We start from the raw sequence: 27,603 nt of genomic DNA, 5'->3' as shown, positions 1-27,603 counted from the left end.
CTAGTAACTACACAATAACCGAAAGCCTGTGTTTTCAACAGCTGCCTCTCAGCTCACCCACACTTGCACAGAATTAACAAATGGCTTGATCCCTGGATGACACACAGGCGGGAACAACAGAATGATTCTAGGTGCAGAAGTGCAGAAACTGGCATTACGAGAAGCCCAGGGGTGTGCTGTTTTAATGATGCATTCCAGCTGTACCTGGCACTCCCGTGCAGGCAGGCAGGCAGCGCTGCAAGGGTTACACTGGGTCACCTCCTGCACTCAGGACCTACTTGCAAGGTTAGATCAGTTTTCACATGCTAGCTTGCTCCTTCTCCTTTGTGCATATCATTATGCAAATCTCCCTCTGCTCGGAGAGCGGAGGCCGCAGATCAGGAGTGTGTGCAATGAAGTGCCCACTAGCTAGGCCGCTGGGGGACTGGCACAGAGCTAGTGAAGAGAATCAGATGATCTGTATGCACTCTAGTCTGAGGTCAAGGTATTTAACTGCTTTACTTGCAATGCTCCAGTAACCGGTGCCCCACAGTGAAAAGTCCCATGATTAGAGCCCCAGGTTCTGTCTGCTCAGCACAGGAGACCAGAGGCTGCAGCTGGCGGAGAGCTGCAGCCCATCTCCCTGGGGCCACTGCAGGATCATTCCCACAAAACACTAATGTTAAATCCCAAGCAATAGGCTCCTGACAGTCCCCTTGGAAGATGGCACTATCCACTGCAGCCCACTATCCAATCCTGGCTGTGGGCACAGACAGAAGTTTCTCTCCCTTCATTGTGTGCCCTCATACTGCTCTCTGCCAGCTGAAAGAGTCAAAGGGCATGCTGGGTACTGGCCTGCAGATGAGCCCACACTACCCACAGAGACCAGGAGGACTGTGGCATAGGAGGATTGTGTTTCTCAATCCCCTCCCTTCACCACAGCACTATTTAAAGGGGGACAGGCCAAAGTAGCGTAATTTAACAGGGATGGAGAACACAGGTATCAGTTAAACTGGGGGGGTCTGAGCAGCGTGGTGCACGGAAGGCAGGGCTGCCTGGACATTCCCGGCCCCTGGCAGGGATGTTTGTGGTCACTGGGCTGCGGAGGAGTGGCAAACATCACAGGACTGACTCCTGGCTGTTCACTCAGCTAGAAATCAGTGACCTGCCTCTGCGGGTGGGGCACAAGACCCTGCTTTAAATACGTGGCCTGGAGCCTGCTCACACCCTTTACTGGTTGACGGGGCACTGTCAGCAGTGGCCAAGAGTGGAGAAGGCTGATGTGCCAACCTACAATGCAGAAGGGCAGGCTGGATGGCCCTAATCAGCTGGCATCCCATCACAGGCCAGAGCTTTCACCACAAGGGCTCCAGCCAAAGGGAGATGGCTGGTACACAGAGAGTATAACAGCCTACTACAGCTGCCAGTTAATTGAGTTATTCCTTTAGCTCGAGTGCCAGAGGCCTGTACTTTGGCGGTGAAGGTCCCAGGTTCAGACACTGCTCAGAGCTCACGGTGGGGATCCATACAAAGAGCTTTGTTAGGAGACACGCTGGGGTATTCCCAGGGCTGGAATGTGCCAGCTGCACCACCTAGCGTACTGAGTCTGCTGTCTCATACCACTGAATTCAGGGAAAGATTAACTCCCCTGAGCACCACTCGGACACCTCTGGCACACTCGTAAAGGGCCATACACAAGCCCCCTTGATGGCCATGACCACAGAGCAGTAAAGGGTTAATGGACGTACAGGGCCAGACACGAACCCACAACCTGCTGCACTGATGGTAGTGGACCAAGCAAGGGGCAGCTTATTGTACATGCCGGGCATAGAAAGCAGCACTGGCAAATTTGCAGCAGTGTTATTTGGATGGCTTCATGTACTGAGAACGATGAGCCCTGAGGCACATATCCGCGTGCTTTGTCTTTGCCAGGAAGGTCTGGCCGGCGGGCCGACTCTGGGGTAGGAGACGTAGCTTTGTTTAGTTAAAGATCGATAATGCATGGAGCATTAAGCAATTCACAGGCCCCCTCAGAAGATGCTGCTGCTCCATAAATAGTGGAAACAGAGGCCAGTCCCTGGCAGCAATCTCACAGGAGCTCAGCAGTTTTCCAGGAAGATCCACCCAGCTTGCTTCAGCAAAGCTTTGGAAGGGCTCTTCCCTGACCTATGGCTTTCCTGAGAGGAGGAGGGCCCCTGGCGACTAATGGACACCTCCATCCATCTTTAGGCACCTCACTTGGGGGCTGGACTTTCAGAGTGGAGGGTGCGCAAGTGAGCTGTTCAGGTGCTGAGATGGCTGCATTCAGGGCCATCCCTAGCTATTGTGGTGCCCTATGGAGCCCTGTAGGGGGGCTGTGGGGGACCCCAGGCCTCCATGGGGGAGGGGGGCTGGCTACTTCCTGCAGTAAGTGGAGTGACCCAGCCCCAGCCTGCTCCACTCCCCTGGCTCCCAGGCTTGGGGGAATGGGGCGAACCACCCCCCAGCACTCACGGGCTGTGTGGCTGGGAGTCAGGGGAGCGGAGCAGGCTGGGGCCGGATCGCTCCACTTACCACGCTGTGAGTGCAGGCTTGGGCTTGACTGCAATCTTCAGGGGAATGGGGGTGGGGCGGGGGGGTCCCTAGGGAAGAGCTGGAGCAGCACGCAGCTGCGCAGGGCACCAGGAAATTTGGTGCCCCACGGAGCTGCGTGCTTTGCGTATGAGTAAGGACGTCCCTGGCTGCATTTAGGTGTCTAACATGAGGTGCCTGAGGGAGAGAATTTTGGCTTAAATGCCCAAAAGGTGACAGCCCAGCAAAAAAGTTACAGGGAACAAAACCCCAAAACAGTCCATTTTGGCTTGAGGGGAAGCCAACCCTTCCTCCAGCTGGATCAACCTCTTCAGCAAGAGCCTTTGTGTCTGGCCAGGCCAGGCCAGGCCAGGCCAGGCCACGGCTACAGCCCTTGGTTTTTCTGCAGGCAAACTGGCCTTGTCTATGCACACCAGTTGCACAGATTTTACTCAAGCTGTTTATGGATTGCTAGTTATTTGTATCACGGGAACACCTCTGGAGCCCAGCTGAGAGCAGGGTCTCGTACATCCTTTGCTTAGCAAGACTGTCCCAATGGGGCGAGAGAGTCAAGCCACCAGGCAACGGCTTATTACCAAAGGAAATTACCAAACGGGCGGAGAACACTGAATTAAACAAGCTGTTGCAGCACACCCAAGCTGGCTTGCTGTTTACTCCCAGCCACATCCATCAGACCGTGCCCAAAACCTGCACTGTGGCCCCTGCTGCACAATCTACCTTTGTCACATCTGTGGGGCTGATTGTTGCTGAATGCATGGTGTAAAGTAGAGCCCCATAGAGTGTCTAAATGAGCCCCAAAAGCCTCTCTTCTACCCGCTCCTCTGAGCGTTGTTGTGATGCACGTCTCTGTGAGGGAGGTATTGCTCTCGCAGCCACAACGGGATTTGTTCCTGTTAAGCCATGCCAGCGTAAGGAAGGCTGAGCGAGGTTTGCAACACCTCCAGAGCGGATTTTTAATAGAAGAGACATTTGGTGCATGAGGCTGGAGGTGAGCAACGGGGATCAGCAGACGATTGCCGACTTCCCAACACAGCTCTGCCAGTCCTGACCTGCAGCACAGCATTCCCTGCTGTTCCAGTCCCGAGGCCTTCCTGGCACAGCTCTGCTGATGAACCTCAGCCCGAGCTGCAGCCCTGCCCCTCCCTGTCGGCCTGGGTTGGTGGTGTTGTGATGAGAATAGATATTCTGAAGAGAAAAGGCTGCAAGTTATCAAAGCTCATTCTCGTTGTGAGGGGTAGTTTTGAAGTCCACTCTCCAGCATTGGTGGGCAGGCTGGTTAACTCACTGGTCCACTCGGCCCCTAGCAGAACTGGGGCTTCCTACTGGTCCCCTACACGGAGCGGATGCTGGAGAGCCAGCCAGTCCTGGAGGATGCCAGCATTCCGCAGTTCCTGTACCCTGGCTGGAGGGCGGCATCTGGGATGTACCAGAAGGTTTCTGATGAGAATTATGCAGATGCCCCATTTGATTTGTTCTTCACCTGATGAGCCCATCATTGAAGCCATTTCAAGCTACTTCCTTTCTGGGATGTTCAAGTGCATTATGGGAAAATCCTGGCCTTGCAGCCTAACATCAGTAGGGTGCGGCAGGGATGGGCTTCCTAGATCTTGAAGAGATGCTGTGTGAGAAGCAGCTGGCAGGGCAGACACTTCTTTCACTGGCTTCTGAAGTCTCCAAACACCTACCACACGCACCAGCTTTCTCCACACCAACACCTCCTCTTCCTGCCCTCAGCAAGGCCCAGCGGCCAGGCCCTGCTGCTGACAGCTGTTTGCATGCTTGTGAAGAGAGGGTGAAACCACTTTCAATGCTATGGCAGGATAAGCGACTCAGAGCAGCCCTGGAGCCTAAGCCTCGTCCATGGATCCAGCCTCACACTGCTCCCCAGCTCTGCCCTGGAGGGGCTCCCTGGCCTCTCTGCTGGGCCACGCAGGGCCAGCTGTGGTCGTTGACTTGGTGATGCGGACTGACCCAAAGCCCAGCTTATAGCAACGCTTGTGGTGCTCTAGGCTGGCCTGCTCTGCTGCACCTTGCCCCTGTAACCACAGGTATGGGAGAGGTTACAGCACAACCCTACCAAAATGGGCCAGCCTAGAGAAACTGCTGCAAGCAAGGTGCACAATCTCCAATGGCTGAACGATTCCGCCCAGCCAGGGAGCCAGAACGGCTTCAGTGGGATAGGAAATGGGGTGGCAGATCCAGAAGGTGAGCGTGCAGCTTGGAGACAGGGTGAAGCCCTGAGCACTAAGCAAGCCAGAAAACCCAGGGTTCCCCTGTCCTATCAGCCGACCCCTCTCCTCTTAACTGCCTCCCTTACAGGAACTTTGCCACTGAATTCAGATAAGAAGGGATTACGCTTCCCCACCCCCACCCACTCGGTGATTCCAGCAAAGTCTGTGAAACATCTTGGAGCGCTTAGACTAAACAATGCCTTGGCATCACTGGACCTTGGAATCGCAAGCAGCCATTTAACCAGAATCGTGGGTTTTCCCACGGGCTGGGTTTCCATTGCAATGAGTAGGAGACAACGAGACGTCAGCCCCATGTGTTACACCAACTCCCATTAGCCAGGTCCCGGCAATGCCGCTTGAAATCAGCATCTTTCTACACCAGCCTCACAAATTGCTGCTCAGTCCCAGCCTCCCCTTCATGGGAAAGGGCACCCAGAAGGTGTTTACGGTCACCTCCAGCAGCTTCCTACGGAATCTCATTCTCCTCCCGCCAGGCCTCGGAGCTGGATCTTGCCTGGAGACGGTGCTGGTTTAAGTGATGGATGATCTCAGGACATGGTTGAATACCCATGCCCGTGATCTCAGACCGACTGGAGGCCCTCAACATCCTGGATTGCAAGGGGCTGATGACCCCTCCCTGGGAGCTGGTGGGGGTGGATGGAGCTGAACAAAGCTAGCTTTGTTCCTTCGTCTGGAAGAACTCTCCCAGGGTTGGGATGGACACCTGCTCCTCTTCTTCAAAGGCTCTCCATGTTCCAACAGGGCTCGGTCCGGTCACACAGCTCCTTCCACAGCAGGTGGCCAGGAGGGATCAGAAGATGCTCTGGGCAACAGCATTTAGCAGCACGCTGAACCCCCAGCCGTACAGCTCCTTCTCAAGCAGCACAGAGTGCAGTTTTCCTGCTGTCCTAGGGGCTACACAGAATAGGGTCCTGGGTGAAAAGTGGCTGGCTCAGGCTCCATCCAGGGAGGAAGGGGGCAATGCTGAATGACGAAGAGAAGCACTGGATGAGTGGCTGCCTCACTGCGGATGTGGGCCTTTGCCCTCCAATTGTCACTGGGCACACAATAACGGTCACTGGGCACACAATAACGGTCACTTTCCTTGGCTGTGGTCGCCCTTTCCTATCTGATGGGGACATAATCTGCAGTGGCAATAAGCGATCTGGAGTGGAGCACGCTCTGCTAGCTCAGAACACAGCAGTGCGGGCCGTCACACCAGGGCTCTCCGCTCCGCACTGGCATCAGCTCAATGGGAAAACCTGGCTCTCACTCAAAGCCCTAAACAGGCTTGGAGTGGCTGCATCTCTGCCTCCCAGAGCCACAGCAAGTGGGTGGGAGAGGTCCCCCGGCTCTGTGTGGATGCGGGACAAGGAGATTCCCTCCAAGGATGGACCATTTGACTCAGATGCCTTGACTCCAGGGAAGGGGTCAGTACCAGAAACACCTCCTTGACTAGCTGTATTGTTGGCCGAGTAACTGATGGCTTAGATTTCACCCTCTTCAGCCTCTCCAGGAGAGGTGCCTCCAGTACTAGGCTCACAGTGAAATCACTCGATAGCAAGATAGCCGATACTCAAATGCTGGGTAGCCAGAAACATGACTCCCAGGTAGTAGGCCTTTCCAGGCCTTTGGCTCTCAGAAGGTGGAGCCCAAGATGAGTGAGCAGCCTGGCACTGGAGAAGGGGACTTGTGCCCGGGCTCATCCCTGCAGCATGTGCCTTCCTGCCCCGTCAGAGTAAGTCGAAGCTGGAATGGTGGTGGGCGAGTGGAGCCTCTTAGTAGATGTGGCCCGGGAGGAAATCTCAGCTCCCCAGGATGTGCATGGAGAGAAACTGAGTGGAGGCCTGAGGTGTAGCTCTGCCCTTCCTCTCGGTGTCCAAGGAAGCCTGCACTAAGCTCTCCAGGAGGCACGACTCCAGCTGGCTTCTCTAGCTTTCCGAGTGCTCTTGGAGAAGGAGCGACACGTGGAGCATCTCTCGGGGATACGTCCTGCTCCTAGGCAGAGGGAGTGCCTGGTGTTAATGGGCACTGAAGCTTCACACAAGGGGCAGGTTTGGACCCAGGAGATTTAGACACTACTGGGTATGGGGCTAGCCCCACTGAAACACCGAGAGACATACATTATGCAAACAGGCAGTAACTATCTAACTAACAACATGAACTCACTCAGACTACTGCCTACCTTCCCCAGCCCAGTGAGGCAGGTGGCACCACAGGGGTTCCATCTCACTGTCACTGGCAGGAAGAAGGACCCGAGGGGCAGTCAAGCCCACTCTGCCCTTTATTGCCCCTGGGGGGGAGGGGGGGACGGGGTTTCTTCAGGTATGTTGGCAACAAGAAGAAAGCCAAGGAAAGTGTGGGCCCCTTACTGAATGAGGGAGGCAACCTAGTGACAGAGGATGTGGAAAAAGCTAATGTACTCAATGCTTTTTTTGCCTCTGTTTTCACTAACAAGGTCAGCTCCCAGACTGCTGCGCTGGGCATCACAAAATGGGGAAGAGATGGCCAGCCCTCTGTGGAGATAGAGGTGGTTAGGGACTATTTAGAAAAGCTGGACGTGCACAAGTCCATGGGGCCGGACGAGTTGCATCCGAGAGTGCTGAAGGAATTGGCGGCTGTGATTGCAGAGCCATTGGCCATTATCTTTGAAAACTCGTGGCGAACCGGGGAAGTCCCGGATGACTGGAAAAAGGCTAATGTAGTGCCCATCTTTAAAAAAGGGAAGAAGCTGGATCCTGGGAACTACAGGCCAGTCAGCCTCACCTCAGTCCCTGGAAAAATCATGGAGCAGGTCCTCAAAGAATCAATCCTGAAGCACTTGCATGAGAGGAAAGTGATCAGGAACAGCCAGCATGGATTCACCAAGGGAAGGTCATGCCTGACTAATCTAATCGCCTTTTATGATGAGATTACTGGTTCTGTGGATGAAGGGAAAGCAGTGGATGTATTGTTTCTTGACTTTAGCAAAGCTTTTGACACGGTCTCCCACAGTATTCTTGTCAGCAAGTTAAGGAAGTATGGGCTGGATGAATGCAATATAAGGTGGGTAGAAAGCTGGCTAGATTGTCGGGCTCAATGGGTAGTGATCAATGGCTCCATGTCTAGTTGGCAGCCGGTATCAAGTGGAGTGCCCCAAGGGTCGGTCCTGGGGCCGGTTTTGTTCAATATCTTCATAAATGATCTGGAGGATGGTGTGGATTGCACTCTCAGCAAATTTGCGGATGATACTAAACTGGGAGGAGTGGTAGATACGCTGGAGGGGAGGGATAGGATACAGAAGGACCTAGACAAATTGGAGGATTGGGCCAAAAGAAATCTGATGAGGTTCAATAAGGATAAGTGCAGGGTCCTGCACTTAGGACGGAAGAATCCCATGCACCGCTACAGACTAGGGACCGAATGGCTAGGCAGCAGTTCTGCGGAAAAGGACCTAGGGGTGACAGTGGACGAGAAGCTGGATATGAGTCAGCAGTGTGCCCTTGTTGCCAAGAAGGCCAATGGCATTTTGGGATGTATAAGTAGGGGCATAGCGAGCAGATCGAGGGACGTGATCGTTCCCCTCTATTCGACATTGGTGAGGCCTCATCTGGAGTATCATAGAATCATAGAATATAAGGGTTGGAAGGGACCCCAGAAGGTCATCTAGCCCAACCCCCTGCTCGAAGCAGGACCAATTCCCAGTTAAATCATCCCAGCCAGGGCTTTGTCAAGCCTGACCTTAAAAACCTCTAAGGAAGGAGATTCTACCACCTCCCTAGGTAACGCATTCCAGTGTTTCACCACCCTCTTAGTGAAAAAGTTTTTCCTAATATCCAATCTAAACCTCCCCCACTGCAGCTTGAGACCATTACTCCTCGTTCTGTCATCTGATACCATTGAGAACAGTCTAGAGCCATCCTCTTTGGAACCCCCTTTCAGGTAGTTGAAAGCAGCTATCAAATCCCCCCTCATTCTTCTCTTCTGCAGGCTAAACAATCCCAGCTCCCTCAGCCTCTCCTCATAACTCATGTGTTCCAGACCCCTAATAATTTTTGTTGCCCTTTGCTGGACTCTCTCCAATTTATCCACATCCTTCTTGAAGTGTGGGGCCCAAAACTGGACACAGTACTCCAGATGAGGCCTCACTAATGTCGAATAGAGGGGAACGATCACGTCCCTCGATCTGCTCGCTATGCCCCTACTTATACATCCCAAAATGCCATTGGCCTTCTTGGCAACAAGGGCACACTGCTGACTCATATCCAGCTTCTCGTCCACTATAAGGAAGTGTTATTTACTCCTTCTCATAACACAAGAATAGGGTCACCAAATGAAATTAATAGGCAGCAGGTTTAAAACAAACGAAATAAATATTTCTTCATACAATGCACAGTTAATCTGTGGAACTCCTTGCCAGAGGATGTTATGAAGGCCAAGGCTACAATACGGTTCAAAAAAGAACTAGATAAGTTCATGGAGGATAAGCCCTTCAACGGCTATTAGCAAGGATGGGCAGGGCTGGTGTCCCTAGCCTCTGTTTGCCAGAAACTGGGAATGAGCGACAGGGGATGGATCACTTGATGATTGCCTGTTCTGTTCATTCCCTCTGGGGCACCTGGCATTGGCCACTGTCAGTAGACAGGATACTGGGCTAGATGGTCCTTTGGTCTGACCTAGTATGGCCGTTCTTATGAATTTCCTACCCTGTTGAAACGAGTGGGTTTTAAGAAGGCTGGCCTGTGGGCGTGAGTGTGAAACCAGGCAGCTCCAGCTAGATGCTGGTTCTAACTAGATGCTTGGCTCATGCCAAAGGGGCAGGAGTTTTAGGTGATTCATAGCGCTTGCATGAGAGGCCAAGCACCAAAGGGCTTTCCAATGGGTTTGGGAGATGTTAAGCACAGACCCAAGGTTGTCAGGGACTGCAATAGGGCAGTCTGACCTAATGGTCAGTTGGAAGGTGTGCCACAGGTCAATCCAGAGTCAGAGTGGGGAGCCATGCCATGGGTCGAGCCAGAGTCAGTAACTGGAGTTAGAGCAAGGAAGCAGGACCCAAAACAAGGAGTGGGAACCAGTTAAGGAGGCAGGAACTTGGTCTCATGGTACTGTGTCCAGTTTTGGGCCCCACACTACAAGAAGGATGTGGAAAAATTGGAGAGTCCAGCGAAGGGCAACAAAAATGATTAGGGGTCTGGAACACATGACTTATGAGGAGAGGCTGAGGGAACTGAGATTGTGTAGTCTACAGAAGAGAAGAATGAGGGGGGATTTGATAGCTGCTTTCAACTACCTGAAAGGGGGTTCCAAAGAGGATGGCTCTAGACTGTTCTCAATGGTAGCAGATGACAGAACAAGGAGTAATGGTCTCAAGTTGCACTTGGGGAGGTTTAGATTGGATATTAGGAAAAACTTTTTCACTAAGAGGGTGGTGAAGCACTGGAATGCGTTACCTATGGTAGAATCTCCTTCCTTAGAGGTTTTTAAGGTCAGGCTTGACAAAGCCCTGGCTGGGATGATTTAACTGGGAATTGGTCCTGCTTCGAGCAGGGGGTTGGGCTAGACGACCTTCTGGGGTCCCTTCCAACCCTGATATTCTATGATTCTATGACTTGAGGACACCTATTGCTCAGGTGCGGCCCAAAAAGAACCTGATCTTGTGTGCATGGGGCACATGTGCACCAAGAGTGGACAATCACGCAAAGAACACCACAGGGTTCTCAGCATTCCCCCTGCCCTCTGGTCTCCTATATCCACCATCCATGCACATTGTCTCCTGCAGATGGACTCTTCGCCTTTCTCGGTAACCATCCCCAAGCGGGAACGGAGAACTGCCCCAAGAACCAATCAAGCCCCGTTCTCAGCTTTATAAGAGCCCCTTCATTAGGGGCACAACCAACAGCAAAGTTATTTCAACTCCAGATTCAGTCAAACAAGATGTCTGCACCTGCCCATTTCGCACTGCCAAGTCCACCCCTGTGGGAACTGCAGATCTCCTGTACAGGGGCATGCCTGTGCCACTTTGGCCACCTAGGCGGTATGCGGAAGCAAAAGGCTACACATTTCCAAGCTGCATTTCACTATGCACATTAAGCTGCCCATAGCTGACAATGTCAAACAGCTGGGCTCTGACCTTGCTATTTGTGAGCTGGGGAGGGCCAGTCAGCAGACCCTAGCAATAGATGGAGGAGTCTGGTTCACAGGGGCTCTAACTGTAGGATTTGGGGATACACTGGAATATTTTCACTCCACTTGCATGCACTTGGCCCTCCACTCCTGTTCCCATCTGCTCCCCACACAGCAGTGGCTAACCCTGCACTTTCCCGAATGCTCAGATCCTGGCAGACTCGCCCGAGCCCCAGTCTTCTCCCCTTTACATCATTTCACTCCAAGCAAACTCCACTGGAGACACTGCTGTAAGTGAGACCAGGCAAGTCCACAGGGCTGTACCTCAAGGAGACAGGGGTACGAGACTGTTCCCCTTGATGTAACACACAATGCTTTCGCCATGCAGCGCCAGCTGCTGACCGGCTGCTTCTCACACTGCATTGCAAAGGCATTTCAGAAACATTTTGACATCGAGACCAGTTTAAATCTTAAGGGAAATTTCTAGTGTAGAAAGAAGCAAGAGTTTAATACCAGAGCATTAGCTCCAGAAGACTGCCAGGGTCAGCGTCATATCGGATATGTCAATCAGGGAGCCATGTCCTGCCTTTGCAGGGGGATGGGCTGTGTTTTACATGCAGATATTCGTGTTTTGTTCAGGGTTTCATAATCTAGACCAGGGGTTCCTGCTGGTGGCTGCTCTGACAAACCCTGTCTCTCTGTTCCTGACTCCTGCAGCCCTTCATTGAGAGTCTGCTCCAGGGAAGGGGGTCGAGAACTCACTGGCCACCTGCAGAGTTCCAGGCTCCCCAGGCCCCAGCTGCCCAGGGGAGAGCCTGGTGATCAAACGCTGCAGCCGCCTCCACTGACAAGATCCAACTCCGGCACCGCAGACACCGGCCCCGTGAGTCTCCAGAGGCGCTGCCCAGAGCTCCGAGGTGGTGCAGTGCAGGGCACCGATCCCTGCTGGCGGTGCCAGCACAAACATCAAGGTGGCGCATCTCGCTACTCTTGGTAACAGCTATTCAGGAGCAACAGCTGGGTGCTGCAGGGAGGGGCCGCTGCTTGCCCCCCCCCCCCAATCTCTGCCCATGCTTTGGAGGCTATTGTGGCTGCAGAAAAAAAATACGCTGGTGGCCACATGCAACCATGGTGGCTGCATTCGAGAAACGCTGATCTAGACAAAGATCAAACAGTTCTCTTGCTCCATGGGACCTTGTTTTTCAAGATGACAAATAAACCTTCTGGATAACATAAATCACCATGTCAACACCACTGTCTACATATGGGGGAAAGAAAATAAATGGCCCTGTAAATCTATCCACCAGGAGGATGGGATGGAGCAGCTGAGAGTATTGAACAGTCACTTGTCACGAATCAATTTTCTTTATAGATCTCAACTAATTAAGCTCACCAGGTTTTAATTAAGACCTTCTGCTCGACAGGCAAGCCTTGGATACACTGGGAAGCTCGAGGATCTTCATTTGTGTCAGGGCCATGCAATGAAACCTTTTCATTCCAAGACAAGGACAAAGAAAACTACCGAGCCCCATCCAGCTCTGCAGAGACACTCGGAGCAGAGAGGAACCAGCTTGTTAAACGTGCCTCTCTGTGAGATTTCAAAAGGCAGCAGTTTATGCGAACAGTTCAGCTGTAGCAGAGTTTCGCCCTCACTGCTATTTCCCATTCTGCTCAAACGTCAGATGAAACCCCGTCCCAAAGGCCGATGGTCTCACGGCAGAGATGAGCCTATCTGGCCTGTTTTATTGCTGGCCTGTAGCCAGTTCGGATTGAATACAGAGCGCGAGAGCTACACAGTGGGAGCATGAAGCCACTAGGCGACGGAGCCCCTAAGCATTCTGGGGCAGCGCTCCCTTGATGCTGAAGGAATGCAGAGGGGAAGGAGTGTTTCAGGCCATTCCTTGCCATGGCTTTTTACTCCCCACTGGAATCAACATCACTTCCCACAGTGGCCACCAGTGACCGAGTCATCGTTCCTGCCACAGGCTGGGAAGACAACATCCTCCACGCACCGGGCACGTTTGTGAGAGTCACATGATCGCCGCCCATCCTCGCACACAGACAATTACAGCAGAACTCACAAGACTGGCTTTGGCACTGCACGGCTGGCACCTCAGGGAGAGAAACTAGAGACCCACCTTGCCTGGGGGGCAGCGACCTTCTCGCCAAGATTCCATGGGATGACCATCTCCTTGCTGTTTTCTTCATTTCCTCTGTCATTTGGGACAATTTTGGCATCACAAGGAGTGTTCTTCTTTCAGTTTCAATTAAAGTGTGTCCCACCCGTGCTCCTGCTGCTTCCGCATCTCTGCTGGTAGGTCCTTCTCCTCCTCTCTCTCATGCTCCGGGGGTCCCACAGGGCCCCAACCTTGCCCTCCTCTTCTCGCTTTACACCCTCTTCCTGGGTGACCTCATGCTCTCGCACTCCAATTACCATCTCTAGCCTGATTGGCTCAGCACACCTGATCTGTCACTTCCATCCAATTCCGCCTCCCGGCCTGCCTGGCTGACACCTCCCTCTTGGGGTTACTCTTGGGTGTCTTGCTGCTCACTCAAGCTGTGCATGGCCAAAGCTGAACTCCTGGCCTTCCCCCAAACGCTCCCTGGCTTTCACTATGATCAGTCACCATCCTCCTGCTCCCTGCACCATCCATGTACTCTGTGGGCATTACTGAACACCACACCCCCACCTGCCCAATAGCTCGGCTGGGCAGCCTTTGGAAGCCCAGCTGGTGATGCCAGGGAAACTTTTGGGCTCCCTTTAGCCTCCTGGGGGTGTCACTGCATGAGCCTGCTCCTTGACTTCCACCGGGTATCCGGTTCTGTCCCCTGCAGATCCCTGTGACCAGCCCTGTGCCTGCTCCTAAGGGAGCAAATGGCAGCTCCCGTCAGACCCTGGGAGCAGAGGATGGAGGCACAGCCAGGTTTATACAGTGGGGGGCCTCACGCATTTTACATATGGGAACTATTGCTCCGAACCAGATTTAACTGAATGTATCCTGACGTTAGGTTCTGAACAATCAGGAGCACTCCCCTCCACAACGGAAACACAAAACCAGTTCACGTTTGGGCCTACAGATTAAGCACAACTGTTGACAGAGACAACACATCTGTGGAGAATTTAGCTGCAAAGCTCCATGTGCAAGCTCATCCCAGACCCAGGGCTGGCAATTTGGTACTTATGTCCAGCTAGTTAAAACTGCGATAGGTTGGAAGAGGCTCCCACCTCCCCCTGGTCTCCCCATCATTTCTACCCTGTTACCCTGGGGAATGCACATTTTGCTTCTGCCATCGGAAAGGGTCACTTGTGTAGGATCCGCTGCTGGGCCCATTCATAGCAATAACAAATGCAGATTGACTGCAGTGGAAGCAGGGCCAGTGTGGAACAGGGGAGCCCCAGGGAACTGCTCTTCGAGGAATGCAACAGTGCTCCTGAAAGACTGAGATGAAGAGCCCCTTTCCCGCAGCCCTGCCCATACCTGCTCGCAGAGCGATCGGAAGCCAAGCTCATCTAGCCGGTCGAGTTCGTATGTTTCCCCCAGCAGGGGGTTGAACGGCTTCGCAGTGCGGTGCACAGTCGTCGAGTAGGAAGACACTGAAAATGCAGCAACGAAACACATCTGCTCGGTGGAGCTCTCGCACTTCACAGCTTTGTCCAGCAGCTCGTGGTATTCCAGGTCCTCAGTCAGCCTCTGCAGCATGGAAAGTGGCTCATTGAAGTTTACCTAATGCAGGGGGAATAGACAGTTAGGCACGTGCACTAACGGGTGAGCAATGGGCTTCCGTCAAAGACACCGGCAGTCAGTGATCTCCAGGTAGACTATGGCCTAGCTGCTGTCCCACTGTGTCGCGTCGCACGTCCATCCCCATACACACTGCTCTCCCACACATATAATTTTCAAGGTAACCTCCGACTTCCGGGCTTCCAGTGCTCAGCCCTCAGCCTCTCCAAGGTGACTGTGTCCTGAACAGAGATCTGGAGAGGAAGGGAATGCTCTAATTCGCCAGAGCAAACTGAGCGCACTGCCACCCAGCTCCGCTCCTTGCGGTCCCGGGTTTACAATAGTTCCAGTGGCTCCATGGAGCCGGGCTCATGCTCCAAGGGGGCCCCAGCCTGCTCCACCTGCCCTGCACCCTGTGATCCCGCTGGCTCCCCCACCCACCACCTGCTCCTTTCGGCCCGCCCGCTGGCTGGGTCTTGGGGGCCTCTGGCCATAGGGAGTTGGGGGTGTTTGGTGGGTGGGTTGTGTGGGGTGGCATGGGCCTGCCCCCAAGGGGAAGGGGCATGCTGGCAGCACAGGGCCAGGCAGGCCACTGTGCGTGGGGCAACTGCCCATTTGTAAATAGTGCCCTTGCATTGGGTGGAGCAGGGCCACCCCTGCCATGCCATGCCCCATTGCCCCTGGCTGGCCCCTTGCTCCAGGGACTGACCTCCCCACGCCAGGCTCTGTTGCCTCCATGGGGGCCCACAAATAAGTTTGGCGCCGGGCCCACAGAAGGTCAATCCAGCCCTGGCTCCTTGTGCTTCACTCTACAGTCTCTTCCCCTCCTTAGTCTGGATTTTCCCATCCCCCTCCATGTGGGAGCTGCAGGAAACCTCACTTAAAACAGTGCAACAGTGTGTGTGGGCGGCTGCTACCAATGAATGGCAAGGCGGTTGGGGACTGCTGCCAGGTGGGGTGGAGTGAAGGGGTACCTGCCGGGGGAGGCCAGATCTGCTCAGACACAGTGAGTTGCCCAGGCTGCCCTCTCAGTTTAACTCTAGTGTTAAGGTGAAGAGGGTGGTTCATGCCTGGCTCCTAGGCTCTGCATCACATCACCAGGGCTCGGGGGGCTTTGACTAGCATGGCCAGGATCAGCAGGGAACAGTGTGACCTGGGACTTGGAGACCCGCACGGACTGACTCTCAGCTGCATCCTGTGTTGCGCGCACAGACACTTTCCCCTCGAGAGCTAGAACTGGCACCAGTCACCCAGGCCAAACCGGCTCAGAAGAGAGTCAAGAAGTCAATGGGCCCGAGACCTGACGCTTGTAGAGGGCGTCCCTCTAGGTCTGGGCCGAGGCACATTAGCAGGGAAGTGAGTGTCTGTCTCTGGGGGAAGAACAGGGGAATTCATTCTTTAGGGCCAGAAACACAGAGACCACTGAAACATCCCCTCTTCAGAGCACTCAGGCAAAATGATCTGTGTCAATACCAACACCAATCCTCAGACGTGAAACATTTCAGCAAAGGGAATATACTCTGTGCGGAACAGAGCTCTGGCATCCTCCACCACCGGCTAGCTTCTATTTATAACCCACCCCCAAGGAGCCTTTCCCTGGCCGAGGGCGGGCCCCTCTCACTCAGCACCGCTTCCCGTGTCAGCACGACGGGGTTACTCAAGGACCATAGACAGAGGCCTCCAGCCATTGCCAGACTCACTCAGCAGCTCGAGTCTGATCGCCCACAAACAGGCTGCCAGCCCAGCCAGGCCTGAAGCTTTATTAATAGCAAGATGAAAACCAGCTGCTTCCTGGGCCACACAAAATTAGAGGGAAGCAGTGCACCAATTCCCCCTTCATTCTAGTACATGATTGCACACTCCAGAGGGTCCTCAAGCTGAGTACACAACTCCTGGGCCAGGGGACAGAGGGGATGTGATGCCAGGTGGTTAACGGCAGGTTCCAGGAGAACGTTCCAGGTTTTAAAAGTAAGGCAGTTTGAAAAGCCAGGTACCAAGCCTACCTAGTGCAGAGCTAGAGGTGAACCAACCTGAACTATCCAACACCGGAAAAGAGTCCCTCTCCAGGGCACTCTCTGCACTGCACATTAGCTCCTATTACTGCAACCAGCAGAGCTGCATCAATGTAATCCCTAGCACACACGGGCAAGGATGCTCTATGCCCTTGCTTTTCAACCTTTTTTCATTTGCAGACCCCTTTGGAAATTTCAAATGAGGTGCAGACCCCATTGGAAATCGATCGTCTATACATAGAGTTGAATTCTGTTCAGTCAGTTTTCAGTCTAAATCTTTCGCAGACCCCTTAGACATAGTCCGTGGACCCCCTGTTGAGAATCATTTGCTCTATGCCATGATTTGCACCTCTGCAGCTTGCCCTGGTTTATAGCAGAGCTCAGCTTCCTGGTGCAATATGGGCTTGCCTGTCTGCACTGGAGGTTTGTGATTGTGTAGCTGCACCGAGGGCTGGAACTGGGGCAGATCTTCAGCCTAGAAAGACCTCCATAGGAAAACAGAGAGCTTTGAGATAGTCCAGAGAGCCACAGCTTTGAAAGGACTCTCTCTAATAAGATTTAAATAACAATGGCTTAGTGATCTGACATCCCTGAATTCCAGATACTGGCAGTGATTAAGCTGGGCTTTCTGCCCTGCCTAGATCTCAGGTGTGAGACACAGTGAACAGAGAGCCATCAAAAGGGAAGAGGTACAAGGAGCGAGTCAGAGATCTATTTACTGTAACGGTGGGGCTGGGAGCAGGGAAATGCTGCTGCTGTGCGCTCTGCTTCTATCCCCCTTGCATCATTCATCACAGACCCAATGGTGGCAGCTAGCAGAGTGCAGGTGTCTCACTTCAGGGCTGAGGCCAAGATGACGACTCTTCTGCCTTCGCAAATTTCTGCCTCTGCAGGTCACCTGAATAATTCCACACTCGCTCTTCCTGCCAAACATGTTTGATAGACAGAGCTGGAGCTCAAGCCTGATGCCATGCTGCAGAAGGGATCACGGCTGGACATCCTGCAGCAGCACGAGGCATATGGGGAGAGGGGAGACTACATGTACACACCTAACTTTTTGTTGCACAGCTAATTACTCCCCTCTCCCTGCTTCTATAAATAACCAGCAATTAAATCCTCAGCCCAGCACCTCCTCTGGGTCCAGAGCTCTCTCCACTCCAGCTGCAGCCTGCATGCAGCTAAAATCATTCCTTCTTTTGCTTATCCCACTAAACTGGAAGGATGATGCTCTTGCTAAACGCAGCGAAATATTCTGGAATCATTATTTGTAGAGATCTGATCGTGGGTCTCTTTCTTAAAGCAACACTGTCAGAGCAAGTCTACCCCTGAAAGTTGATGCTGGGAAAAAAAAAACAGCTTCAGGAAAACCTAAGACCAAAAGAAATGTTACCATGAAATTTTAAAAAGTTTCCAATAAATATAAGTTTAAAAAAAAAAAGTAAAGTGTCCTCTGCAGTGTTAGCACCAGGCTAGTGCCTAAGAACCAGAACATGAAACTAACTAAAAGCAAAAGAGAAACTGATCAGACCATGTTACAATTACAGCAGAGACATGGTGGGCGAGGTCCTATCTTTCTCTCACCAGCAGAAGTTGGTCCAGTAAGACAAGCTTTCAAGCCACACAGAACTCTTTTTCGGGTCACTCTTATCTCTCTAGTATCCTGGTGCTGACACATCTACACCTACGCTGCACTATTACAGCTGGCCAGGGTTTTGACTACATGTTTTTTCACAAAAAGGAAAAAGCCAATTCACTGGAACGGTTAATGGGAAAGGGTCAGTTTTGACCTGAAAACCACAGACACAAATGTATCAAAATTGTTAAGATGTCTTGTGTCAACATTTTATAAACAAAAAGTTTGGGGGGTTTTGTTCAGAATAAACTTTTCTTTTAAAAATGTAACTTCATTTATAGTGAAAAGCGTAAAGAAGAGTGGTCAAAATTGAAATTGTCAATTGACCCTAATCAGATGGTCCATTTGAGAAGATTTGGCTTTGTCCTGATTTGGTATGGGAAAAATGTTTTAAATCTCAAATTCTCGTGAGATGGGAAAACCGCTTCCCCCTCAGCCCTAGTTTATTTTTATGTACATATTTCTTAAAATCTGGTCAGTGTCCCTCTGAGATTTAGCATATCCTAAATGGTCCTGCTTTGAGCAGGGGGTTGGACTAGATGACCTCCTGAGGTCCCTTCCAACCCTGATATTCTATGATATAGGCAATAGGATCCTTAGAGCATCCTCAAAACTTTGAGGTAGAGAGCTAAAGGAAGAGTTAATCGGCTGTGTCGAAAAGGTTGGTTTCCTTGCACATTTACAATACAGCCTTTACAAAATGGGCAAAGCTCTACCACCTTGAGAGAAGTCGCTGAAGAGAAATCAGGCAAACTGATCCATTCCAACATACAGTACCAGAACCAACCCAACAGCTGCTCCAACAACATTGCACTTTCAATGGGAAATCAAAAATCTTCCCACTGATGAATAAAGTTTAATCCATCAAAAATGCAAAACTCCCACAGCTGATTTATTGCACATTCCATTTTGAGACTGCAGAGATATCAACTCACAATAAACATCTGCAGGCACCTGTTCAATTGCCCAGAAAGATTTCAAATCTCTCAGGTCATATAGGGAGGAGATGGGGTCTGGAAAAATGCTCTATGGAATGGCAAAAAGAAAAGTCTCTAAGGTGCTACAAGTCCTTTTCTTTTTGCGAATACAGACTAACATGGCTGCTACTCTGAAACCTGTCTCTGTGGAATGGAAGATCTATTAAGCTCCTTACATCTGCCACTGGTGTGCAAATGGGGACTAGGGAACAAAAGAACCAGCCCGGGAAATATTTAGAAGTGCATATAAGACATTAAGAATTTCTCACATTCACTATCCTGGCGCTATTAACTTGGGAATAACAAAGGACTCTGACACTAATGCACAGCACCCAGATCAGTCCATTGCAACCTCCTGCTGATTTGTACTGCACTAGAAGCAAATGCATCACAGATACTGGCTTTAAATTGCCCTTTACGATTGCAGCCTTTCCCCAAGAGTTTATTGTTCTCAGAGTAAATATCTCAAATGACGGTAACTGGGGCAGCCCTCCCCAGACTTCAAATGGGAGCTCAGTGCCTCGCAGAACTAGGTCTTTGTGCTGAGGATGCTGAGTGTATTGATGGAGGGGGAGGACAGGCAGCTGTGGTCACTGTTAGGTCCCATCGGTTTGTTTACAGCACAGGGGTTAATGTACAGTTTACTGGGGACAGCAACTTGGGGAAGCTGTGTGGATTAATTTGCCCTGTTGGGGCTTATTGTAATTAATTCCCACAGGCTGACAGATGACGTTATTGGGGCAGGCAGCGCATATTGTTCTCACATTCCTGACTCTGCATAAGTAATTCCCGGGATGTTCTGATGGACAGGAAAGGTATAAATTGCTCCAAACTGCAGATGCAGCAGCTGCTGGTATTTTTACACCATTCCATTAGGTCTAGGCACATTCCTGTACACTTCAAACTTTCCCCTGAAATGGATATTGCAGAAGAGTCTAATGGGCTGCCCAGGACTGTGGTGTATCTGCTGGAGAACACTGTGGGAAAGGGATGGAGATCTACCACTTAGTGCCACACAGGCTGTTAGACCACATACAGGCACAGCCCCCAGGAGGGATAACGGGTGTTTTCCCCAACAAAATGCACAAGCTGCCATAACAGGGCATTTGCCCTTCTGACCCTGGGGGGAGGAGTCAGTGAGTTCTGTAAGAGCTGGACTTTGGCTATATGGCTACCGTGCAAGCTCTCTCCTGACTGGAACAATGGTTCTCAGGTTAGTTCTGTCCTCTGACAGGCCACGATAACCTACATTCGCTGCTGGAACTCTCCAGCGGCCATGGGCATTTTCACTCCTGAGCCTGGCAGTGCTTAATCTTCAAATGGAGACTGGTCAGACCGCACCATGACCGTGTCCCAGGAATGGTGCTTACAGGGCCGGCCAGCAGGAGATGCAGAATCAGCCACCCATACAAGGCAATTTTCCTTTGCAAAGTGCCTTTTCTGATGCAATTTGGGGATGGGTTCCTGGGCAACACTAAGGGCAGGATTTTATCTGGGTCAGCACCAGTCCCCAAAGCCTAGTGTCTCCCATGGGCACTGCTCAGCAAGGTGTTTAAGAGCATCCCGCAGGTCCCTTTGCCAGGGCCAAGCAAGAAGAACCGTGGTTCCTGCTGGGCCCTGGCACTGGGGAGTCCTCATCTGGAGTACTGTGTCCAGTTTTGGGCCCCACACTACAAGAAGGATATGGAAAAATTGGAAAGAGTCCAGTGGAGGGCAACAAAAATGATTAGGGGTCTGGAACACATGACTTATGAGGAGAGGCTGAGGGAACTGGGATTATTTAGTCTGCGGAAGAGAAGAATGAGGGGGGGGGGATTTGATAGCTGCTTTCAACTACCTGAGAGGGGGTTCCAAAGAAGATGGATCTAGACTGTTCTCAGTGGTAGCAGATGACAGAACAAGGAGTAATGGTCTCAAGTTGCAGTGGGGGAGGTTCAGGTTGGATATTAGGAAAAAGTTTCACTAGGAGGATGGTGAAGCATTGGAATGCATTACCTAGGGAGGTGGTGGAATCTCCAAAGCAGAACCACATCTAACGGGCTCGGGAATGTCCCTCAGCATGTCATGCACCCTAGGAGCTTTGCTCAGTGGTTCAGAGAGCTCTCTAAAGCATGAATTCCAGTGTCACCTACCTAGACCTAAGCAATTCTTCTCCCCCAACTGGGACAATTCACCGGCAATGCAGCTGCGGACTCCACAAAGAGGTTTCCTGGTTCAGAGTAGGAACTGGAAACTTTACTGTCAAGATAGGATTCTGCTTTCCTTTTCTACAGAGGAAAGCACTTTGAGAAGGGGACCTGAAAGCAGATGGCTGTAAACAATCCTCCGACAGGAGTAAGTAACTTCAGACCCTCCCCACGGCACAGGGGATACGTGACCCAAACAGGGGGATGCTGACACCATTGTCAGTGCTGAAAAACAATCCCATAGAGCACTGCCCATGGCCAGTGCCTCCCATCTGGGAAGAGATCAGTGCTCCATGTAGAGGTGGGAGGAGATCAAGCCAGGTCCATCATAGAATATCATGGTTGGAAGGAACCTCAGGAGGTCATCTAGTCCAACCCCCTGCTCAAAGCAGGACCAATCCCCAATTTTTGGTCCAGATCCCTAAATGGCCCCCTCAAGGATTGAACTCACAACCCTGGGGTTAGCAGGCCAGTGCTCAAACCACTGAGCTATCCTTCCCCCACATCATCACAGAAGGTTTTTCCATAGAGCATTTGGCGTCAGTGACAGCCTCCCTCCCCCGATGCTATGCTGTAGGGCAAACTCTGCTTTCACTACAGCCCCTCTGCTTTATCCTTCAGAAGGTGAGGAGCAAACCCATGAGTCCAGGCTGGTGCAGGGGATCCAGAAACCCAGTTTACAGGCAGAGTAGTCTCCTTCCCTGTCCCCCATCACCCACATGGGAAAATCCATTCAAACCAGCAAACCCACCAACAGGACGTAATCCCTCTGCTGCTCCTAACTCCTGCGCACGAGGCAGGCAGGGTCGGGGCAGATAGGATCAGACTGCACTGCACAGCTGACTTGCTTGAATCCTCTTAATAAGAGAGTCACAAGAGCCAACTGCCAAAAACAATTGGCAATGCAAATTCGCTCCGCTGAAGGGTCCCAAGCAGTGGCAGTTGCCCTGAGACAGGCTTGCTGGGGGGCAACTGTCATCTGAGCACTGGAAACACACAAGGAATCATTCTATTTCTTTTCCGATTAAAGTGTCTCACAATGCAAAAGTCAGACTCTGCTCAAGGCTTGTGTGCAGCTGCAGCTCTGCTGCTGTCAGCTACTTCCCAATGCCCAGGTCTCGGCAGCTTCCGTTACCTCCTTCTCCAACAGGAAGAGAGAAAACACAGCTCTCCCCCTTTCATGGAGCCTTAGCTGCTCAGTGGTGAACCCAGCCTGACCCAGAATGCTGGTGCCCCCAGCCCTACCTCTGCAGTTCAGCACTGCCTCCGATTTCCTTCTTTGGGGCCTGATCCTGGCAGACACCAAGTACCCCTAGCTCGTCACCTCCCAGGATCAGGCCCTTTCATAATGTCTGACCAAAATACTGACAGAAAGCAGCGTTCAGATCGGGTGCGGCGCAGGCGAGAGTGGGGAAGCACTCACGTACAGGCATAGGGATCTTGGACAGTTCTTTGCCAATGCAGTTTTTCATTATGCTCCAGAGGTTAAGGCTGTAGTTGGGTTTGTCTGGGATGCGCGTTCGTCTCCTCTTCTTCGGCAGGACGTCTTTGCCCGTTGATTCATTGTAGCCAGTTTTATTTGCGCTCTCAAAGACCTGGGGAAGCAGCAATCTTAGGGTCAAAGAGACAGCTCAACCAACCGTAGGGTTGTCAGGCATCCGGTTTCCGACTGGAACGCCTGGTCGAAAAGGGACCCTGGCGGCTCTGGTCAGCACCGCTGACTGGGCCATGAAAAGTCCGGTCGGTGGCGCAGCGGACCTAAGGCAGGCTCCCTGCCTGCCCTACCTCTGTGCGGCTCTCGGAAGTGGCAAAATGTCCCTGCGGCCCCTAGGTGCAGGGTCAGCCAGGGAGGCTCCACGCACTGCCCCGACCCCAAGTGCCGGCTAGGGCAATGTGTGGAGCCCCCCTGGCTGCCACTGTGCCTAGGAGCCAGAGGACGTCGCCACTTCCGGGAGCCACCTCAGGTAAGCACCACCTGGAACCTGCACCGCACCCCAAACCCCTTCCCCCAGCCCTGAGCCCCCTCCTGCACCCCAACTCCCTCCTGCATGCCAACTGCCTGCCCCAGCTCTCAGCCCCCTCTCACACCCCACCTCCCTCCTCGGCCTGCACCCTGCACTCCCTCCCATGCCCCAACCCCTGGCCCCACCCCACAGCCTGCACCCCCAGCTGGAGCCCACACCCCAACCTCCTGCCCCATCCCAGAGCCACCTCCCGCACCCTAAACCCCTCATTTCTGGCCCTATACTGAAGCCTGCACTCCCAGCCGGAGCCCTCACCCCCCACACACCTCAACCACCTGCCCCAGCCCAGGGAAATGAGCGAGTGGGGGGGGGGTGAGGAGAGTGAGCCACAGAGGGAGGAGCGGAGCCTCAGAGAAGGGACAGGGCAGGGGTGAGACCTCGGGGGCCAGGTGTTCGGTTTTCTGCAATCAGAAAGTTGGCAACCCTAACCAACCATGGAAACCTGGCGGCTGGTGACAGTCAGCTCTTGAGGTATCACTCCTGGGATCTGGCCTCTCCCCATGCAGGGCATGTGCAGCTCAGACCCAGAACGTCCCCCAGCAGGCGGCTTTGCTTGTTCTCAGGAAAGGCCTGGCGGGCTGGGCAGAAATCTGCTCGACAACAGTACAGGTGCTGCTTAACATGTGCGTGTACTGGGCTGGCTTTCCAGGTCGCCAGGGCATTTCCTCACAAGAAAGGCTCAGGAGGACCACATGTAGGCAGATATGGCCGGGTAGCCGCACTCAGCCCCCTGGCGCCACCAACCTGGCCCCAGTGCAAAGCCACCGGTGGAGGGAGAAGACTCTTTGGGGCAGAGGGGTATCACCAGAACTACGGCTGATCCTGTGTGAAGTGCGGGGAGCGCTGGGGGGGAGCTGATCCATCTTATTCTCCCCTCTGCTCCCACTTGTTCCCTGCTGAACGGACACACTTGGAATATTGTAACTGAGACTTCAGTTCCCATCTCCTCCGTTATGGCCCATTCTACTGCCCTGCGAGGGAATCGGACGGGGATTTTCCCCAAGTTGCCTTCGTCCCCTGGGGCCTGCCCCTTGTCATTACTTTCTGCCAGCACCATCTGCCCGATGCACTCACATTGTCCTCCAGGTTCCAGTCCTCAGGGTGCCCCTCGCTGGCCCCGCTCAGGTTACTGCCAGAACGCCTGCAGGGAAGACCGAGGCAGAGGGCATGGGTGCAAGCAGGCACAGAACAGAACAGGAATAGCTGCTCTGGCCATGCTGGGGCCTGATTTAACCCTCAGGATATTGCAAGGGGGCTGCAATAGATGGAGCTCAGTATGCAAACATGCCGGAGGTTCTTATTTCTTTTCATTCTTGCGATGAAGCCAGCTGCTCCTGTGGGTCAGCGAGTGCACACCAAGGTGCATTGCTGGAAAGGATCTTTCTAAAACTCACTTCCAAGCCCTTAAAGATCCCGATTCCCAGATCTAGGATCTATTGTGCCTAATCTCATCACCAGGCCCTCTGAAACTGAAGCCAAACTGGTTTGCAAATCACACTTGGGCCCAGCTTTTCAACAGTCTGTCTCTTTACTGTAAATAGAGCTAGGTGGGAGACATTTCCTGGTGCCGGCAGGTCTCTCACTAAGAGAGATCACTGTGCCCTCCTCAAGCTCTGGCCCCCATCGCCATGGTTTGATTAGGTAGGAAGTGCAGTCTAGTGGTTAAAGCTCAGGTCTGGGGAGGCCAGGCAACCTAAGTTCTTGCTCCTGGCTCCATCATAGGTATGCCTGTGGCCCCCACCACCAAAGGCTCAGAGCCCTTCACAGTCTCTAATGGATTTAGCCTCACAGCCCTCCAGGCAGGGCTGGGCTTATCCCCACAGATGGATAGGAACTGAGGCCCAGAGAAGCTAAGTGACTTTCCCAAGCTCTCACAGGGGGCCTGTAGCAGAGCAGATAATTGATCCTGGGCCATCAGAGTGCCCTGGGCCAGCAGCAGCTCTGCTTCTGATTACCTTGGCTTGGGGGCCTGCTCTGCAAGGCTGCGGGGGTCCAGAATAGGGAGTGTTCCCTGGAAGAACTCACCGGGGCCAAAGCATTAGAATACAGGAGAAGCCATTTCCTCCCAGCCCTCCCTACAGAAGATGGAGGCCTCCGAAGGCAAGCTGGGCGCTGCAGTTCCTCCCGAGCAGGCTGGGAAAGTGGGAGGAGTCTGGGCTCCTGGATAAATAGGGCCTCCTCCCTGTTTGCAAACCAGACCCCAGTGGCTGTGAAAGGGGGGACAGGCTGGGCCCAGTCCCCGTGGCTCCTGAGAAGGAGGGAGAGGGCACAGTGCATCTCCCGCTTGTGACCCTGCATGGGAACCAGTCCCAAAGCAGGCCTTGCTTGTCCTCAGGGATTCCCTGTTCCCCTCCATCTCGTGCACTCATTGCTACCAAGGCAGTGGGTGTGCAGTGCTGCCCAGTGAGAATGGCAGCACGCGACACTTGCCACGCACTGGGTCCAATGACACAGGCCCAGCCTGGTGGGTGCTGTTGCGCGGAGCAGCTGTTTCCCCCAGAGCCCCAGGAGCCAGGGCAGCTGCTGCCCTCTGTCCCCAGTGCTCTCTGGCCTGGGATCTCGGACTTCTGAAAACTCCCCCGTGCCATGGACTCCAGCCCAGATCCTCACAGGTAGACAGACTCCTAAGCTCCACTGAGCTCTCTGGAAGTTGGGAGCCTAGATGACTTGGAGGCTCTGGGCCTGTGTTACCGAGTTAGAAACTTGTCCTCACACTTGGTAAATCCCACATTCCTAATCAGGCCTCGGGGGGACAGACCAGGCCATTGGGTCCGGGATAGGGAGCCATTTACCTCTGTGGCTATTTCAAATCCAGCCCATGCTGTTCCCTCCTGATCACGGCTCTTTGCCTCATGCACAGCGGGTTGGCGGGTCTCCATCCAGTTTCGAGTGGGCAGAGTCCACACTGCAAAAACATTGCCAGTGGCCCTGACCAGCCCTGGTGGAGAGGAGAGAGCCAGCCAGAGGCTATCCCTCCAGTCCAGGAAGAAGGGGCCTGGTGGCTCTGTCTGAGGGCACTCTGCCCTGCCAGGGGGAGAGGGCTCCACACTCTAGGCCACTGGCCAGCACTGATGTTTGAAACCTCTTGCTGCCTGCCCACACAGCTGACCCACCTGAAAGGGTGGGTGTGATTAATGCAAACCAAGAGGATGCTGCCTCTACGTTATTCGTGAGAAGCCAGCCTAAGTGCCTCCTCCCCACTCTTCCTATTCATGCGGTGGGCTCTGGGCCTGCACCACACTGTGGGTAGCTTCATACCTGTGATGTTTGGGGTCTGCGGCTACTGTGATAAAAGCTGGTGCATCCTCCATGGCATCAAAATACTCTGTCTCCTCATCTTCATCACTGGCTTCCCCTTTGGCAGGCGGCACACTCCCTGTGGGCACAAAGAACAACCCGGTCAGCGCCGCATCTTCCCCTGCCTGCTCACACAGAGCATTAACATCTGCTCCCAGACCACAGCCCCAATGGATCCCCACAGACCTTCGCTCTTCCCCCCTGCCCCATGGTGCTGTCTGTCTGTCCCCTTCCCTCTCCTCTCTCACGCCCAGCGTTATGCTGGCTGAAGGGTGCTGGTGGAGCTGGGTAGCCAAGTTCCCCCTAAGCTGCGTGACTGCGCAGCTGCCTATTAAGTGCCACACAGCGGGGAGAGATGCCTCTCCCCAAGCCCCAGACCTGCTGCCTCTCCCCGCCGGCCCAGCCCCAGCCCCAGCCCCAGCCCCAGCCCCAGCCCTGGATCTGCCGCGGCTGGGGAACAGCCGCCCCTCCTCTGGCCTGGCCTGGCCCTGGGCCTGCTGCGGCTGGGGAGACACCTCTTCCCCCAGCCCAGCTGCTGCAGTGAGAGAGCTGGGGGGGGTCCGCTCTCCCCACCGTAGCCCCACTGCACGTCAAACCCCTCATCCCCAGCCCCAACCCAGAGCTGGCACCCCCAGCTAGAGCCCTCACCCCCCTGCACCCCAACCCTCTGTCCCAGCCCTGAGCCCCCTCCCACACTCTGAACCCCTCGGCCCCACCCCCACCACATGAATGTTATGTGCACCCATAGGAAGGTCACGTGTCACACAACACCTCCCTATTGCTGCACATAACAAAATTAATTCCGCACGTGGGTGGGAAAAATGAGGGGGACACTGCTAGGCAGACTTTGCTCCTGCCCAATCAGGGCA

General features: G+C 53.3%; 1 protein-coding gene across 11 annotated transcripts in view; it reads right to left on the bottom strand.

Moving 5' to 3' along the window:
• Nucleotides 1-27,603, bottom strand: part of OSBP2 (oxysterol binding protein 2) — a 371,738-nt gene that overhangs the window by 32,793 nt on the left and 311,342 nt on the right. For all 11 annotated transcript variants that reach the window (XM_048822247.2, XM_048822244.2, XM_048822243.2 and 8 more), the window contains 4 exons: nucleotides 26,696-26,813; nucleotides 24,512-24,578; nucleotides 22,841-23,008; nucleotides 14,363-14,608 (listed from right to left, as the gene is read on the bottom strand). In XM_048822247.2, the coding sequence (XP_048678204.1) occupies nucleotides 14,363-14,608; nucleotides 22,841-23,008; nucleotides 24,512-24,578; nucleotides 26,696-26,813 (599 nt within the window). The remainder of the gene's footprint in view (nucleotides 1-14,362; nucleotides 14,609-22,840; nucleotides 23,009-24,511; nucleotides 24,579-26,695; nucleotides 26,814-27,603) is intronic.

Source organism: Caretta caretta, chromosome 15 (genome assembly GCF_965140235.1).
Source record: "Caretta caretta isolate rCarCar2 chromosome 15, rCarCar1.hap1, whole genome shotgun sequence".
Lineage (NCBI taxonomy): Eukaryota > Metazoa > Chordata > Testudines > Cheloniidae > Caretta > Caretta caretta.
Note: the sequence above shows the minus strand (reverse complement) of the source record. Positions and strands in the feature narration are given on the sequence as shown.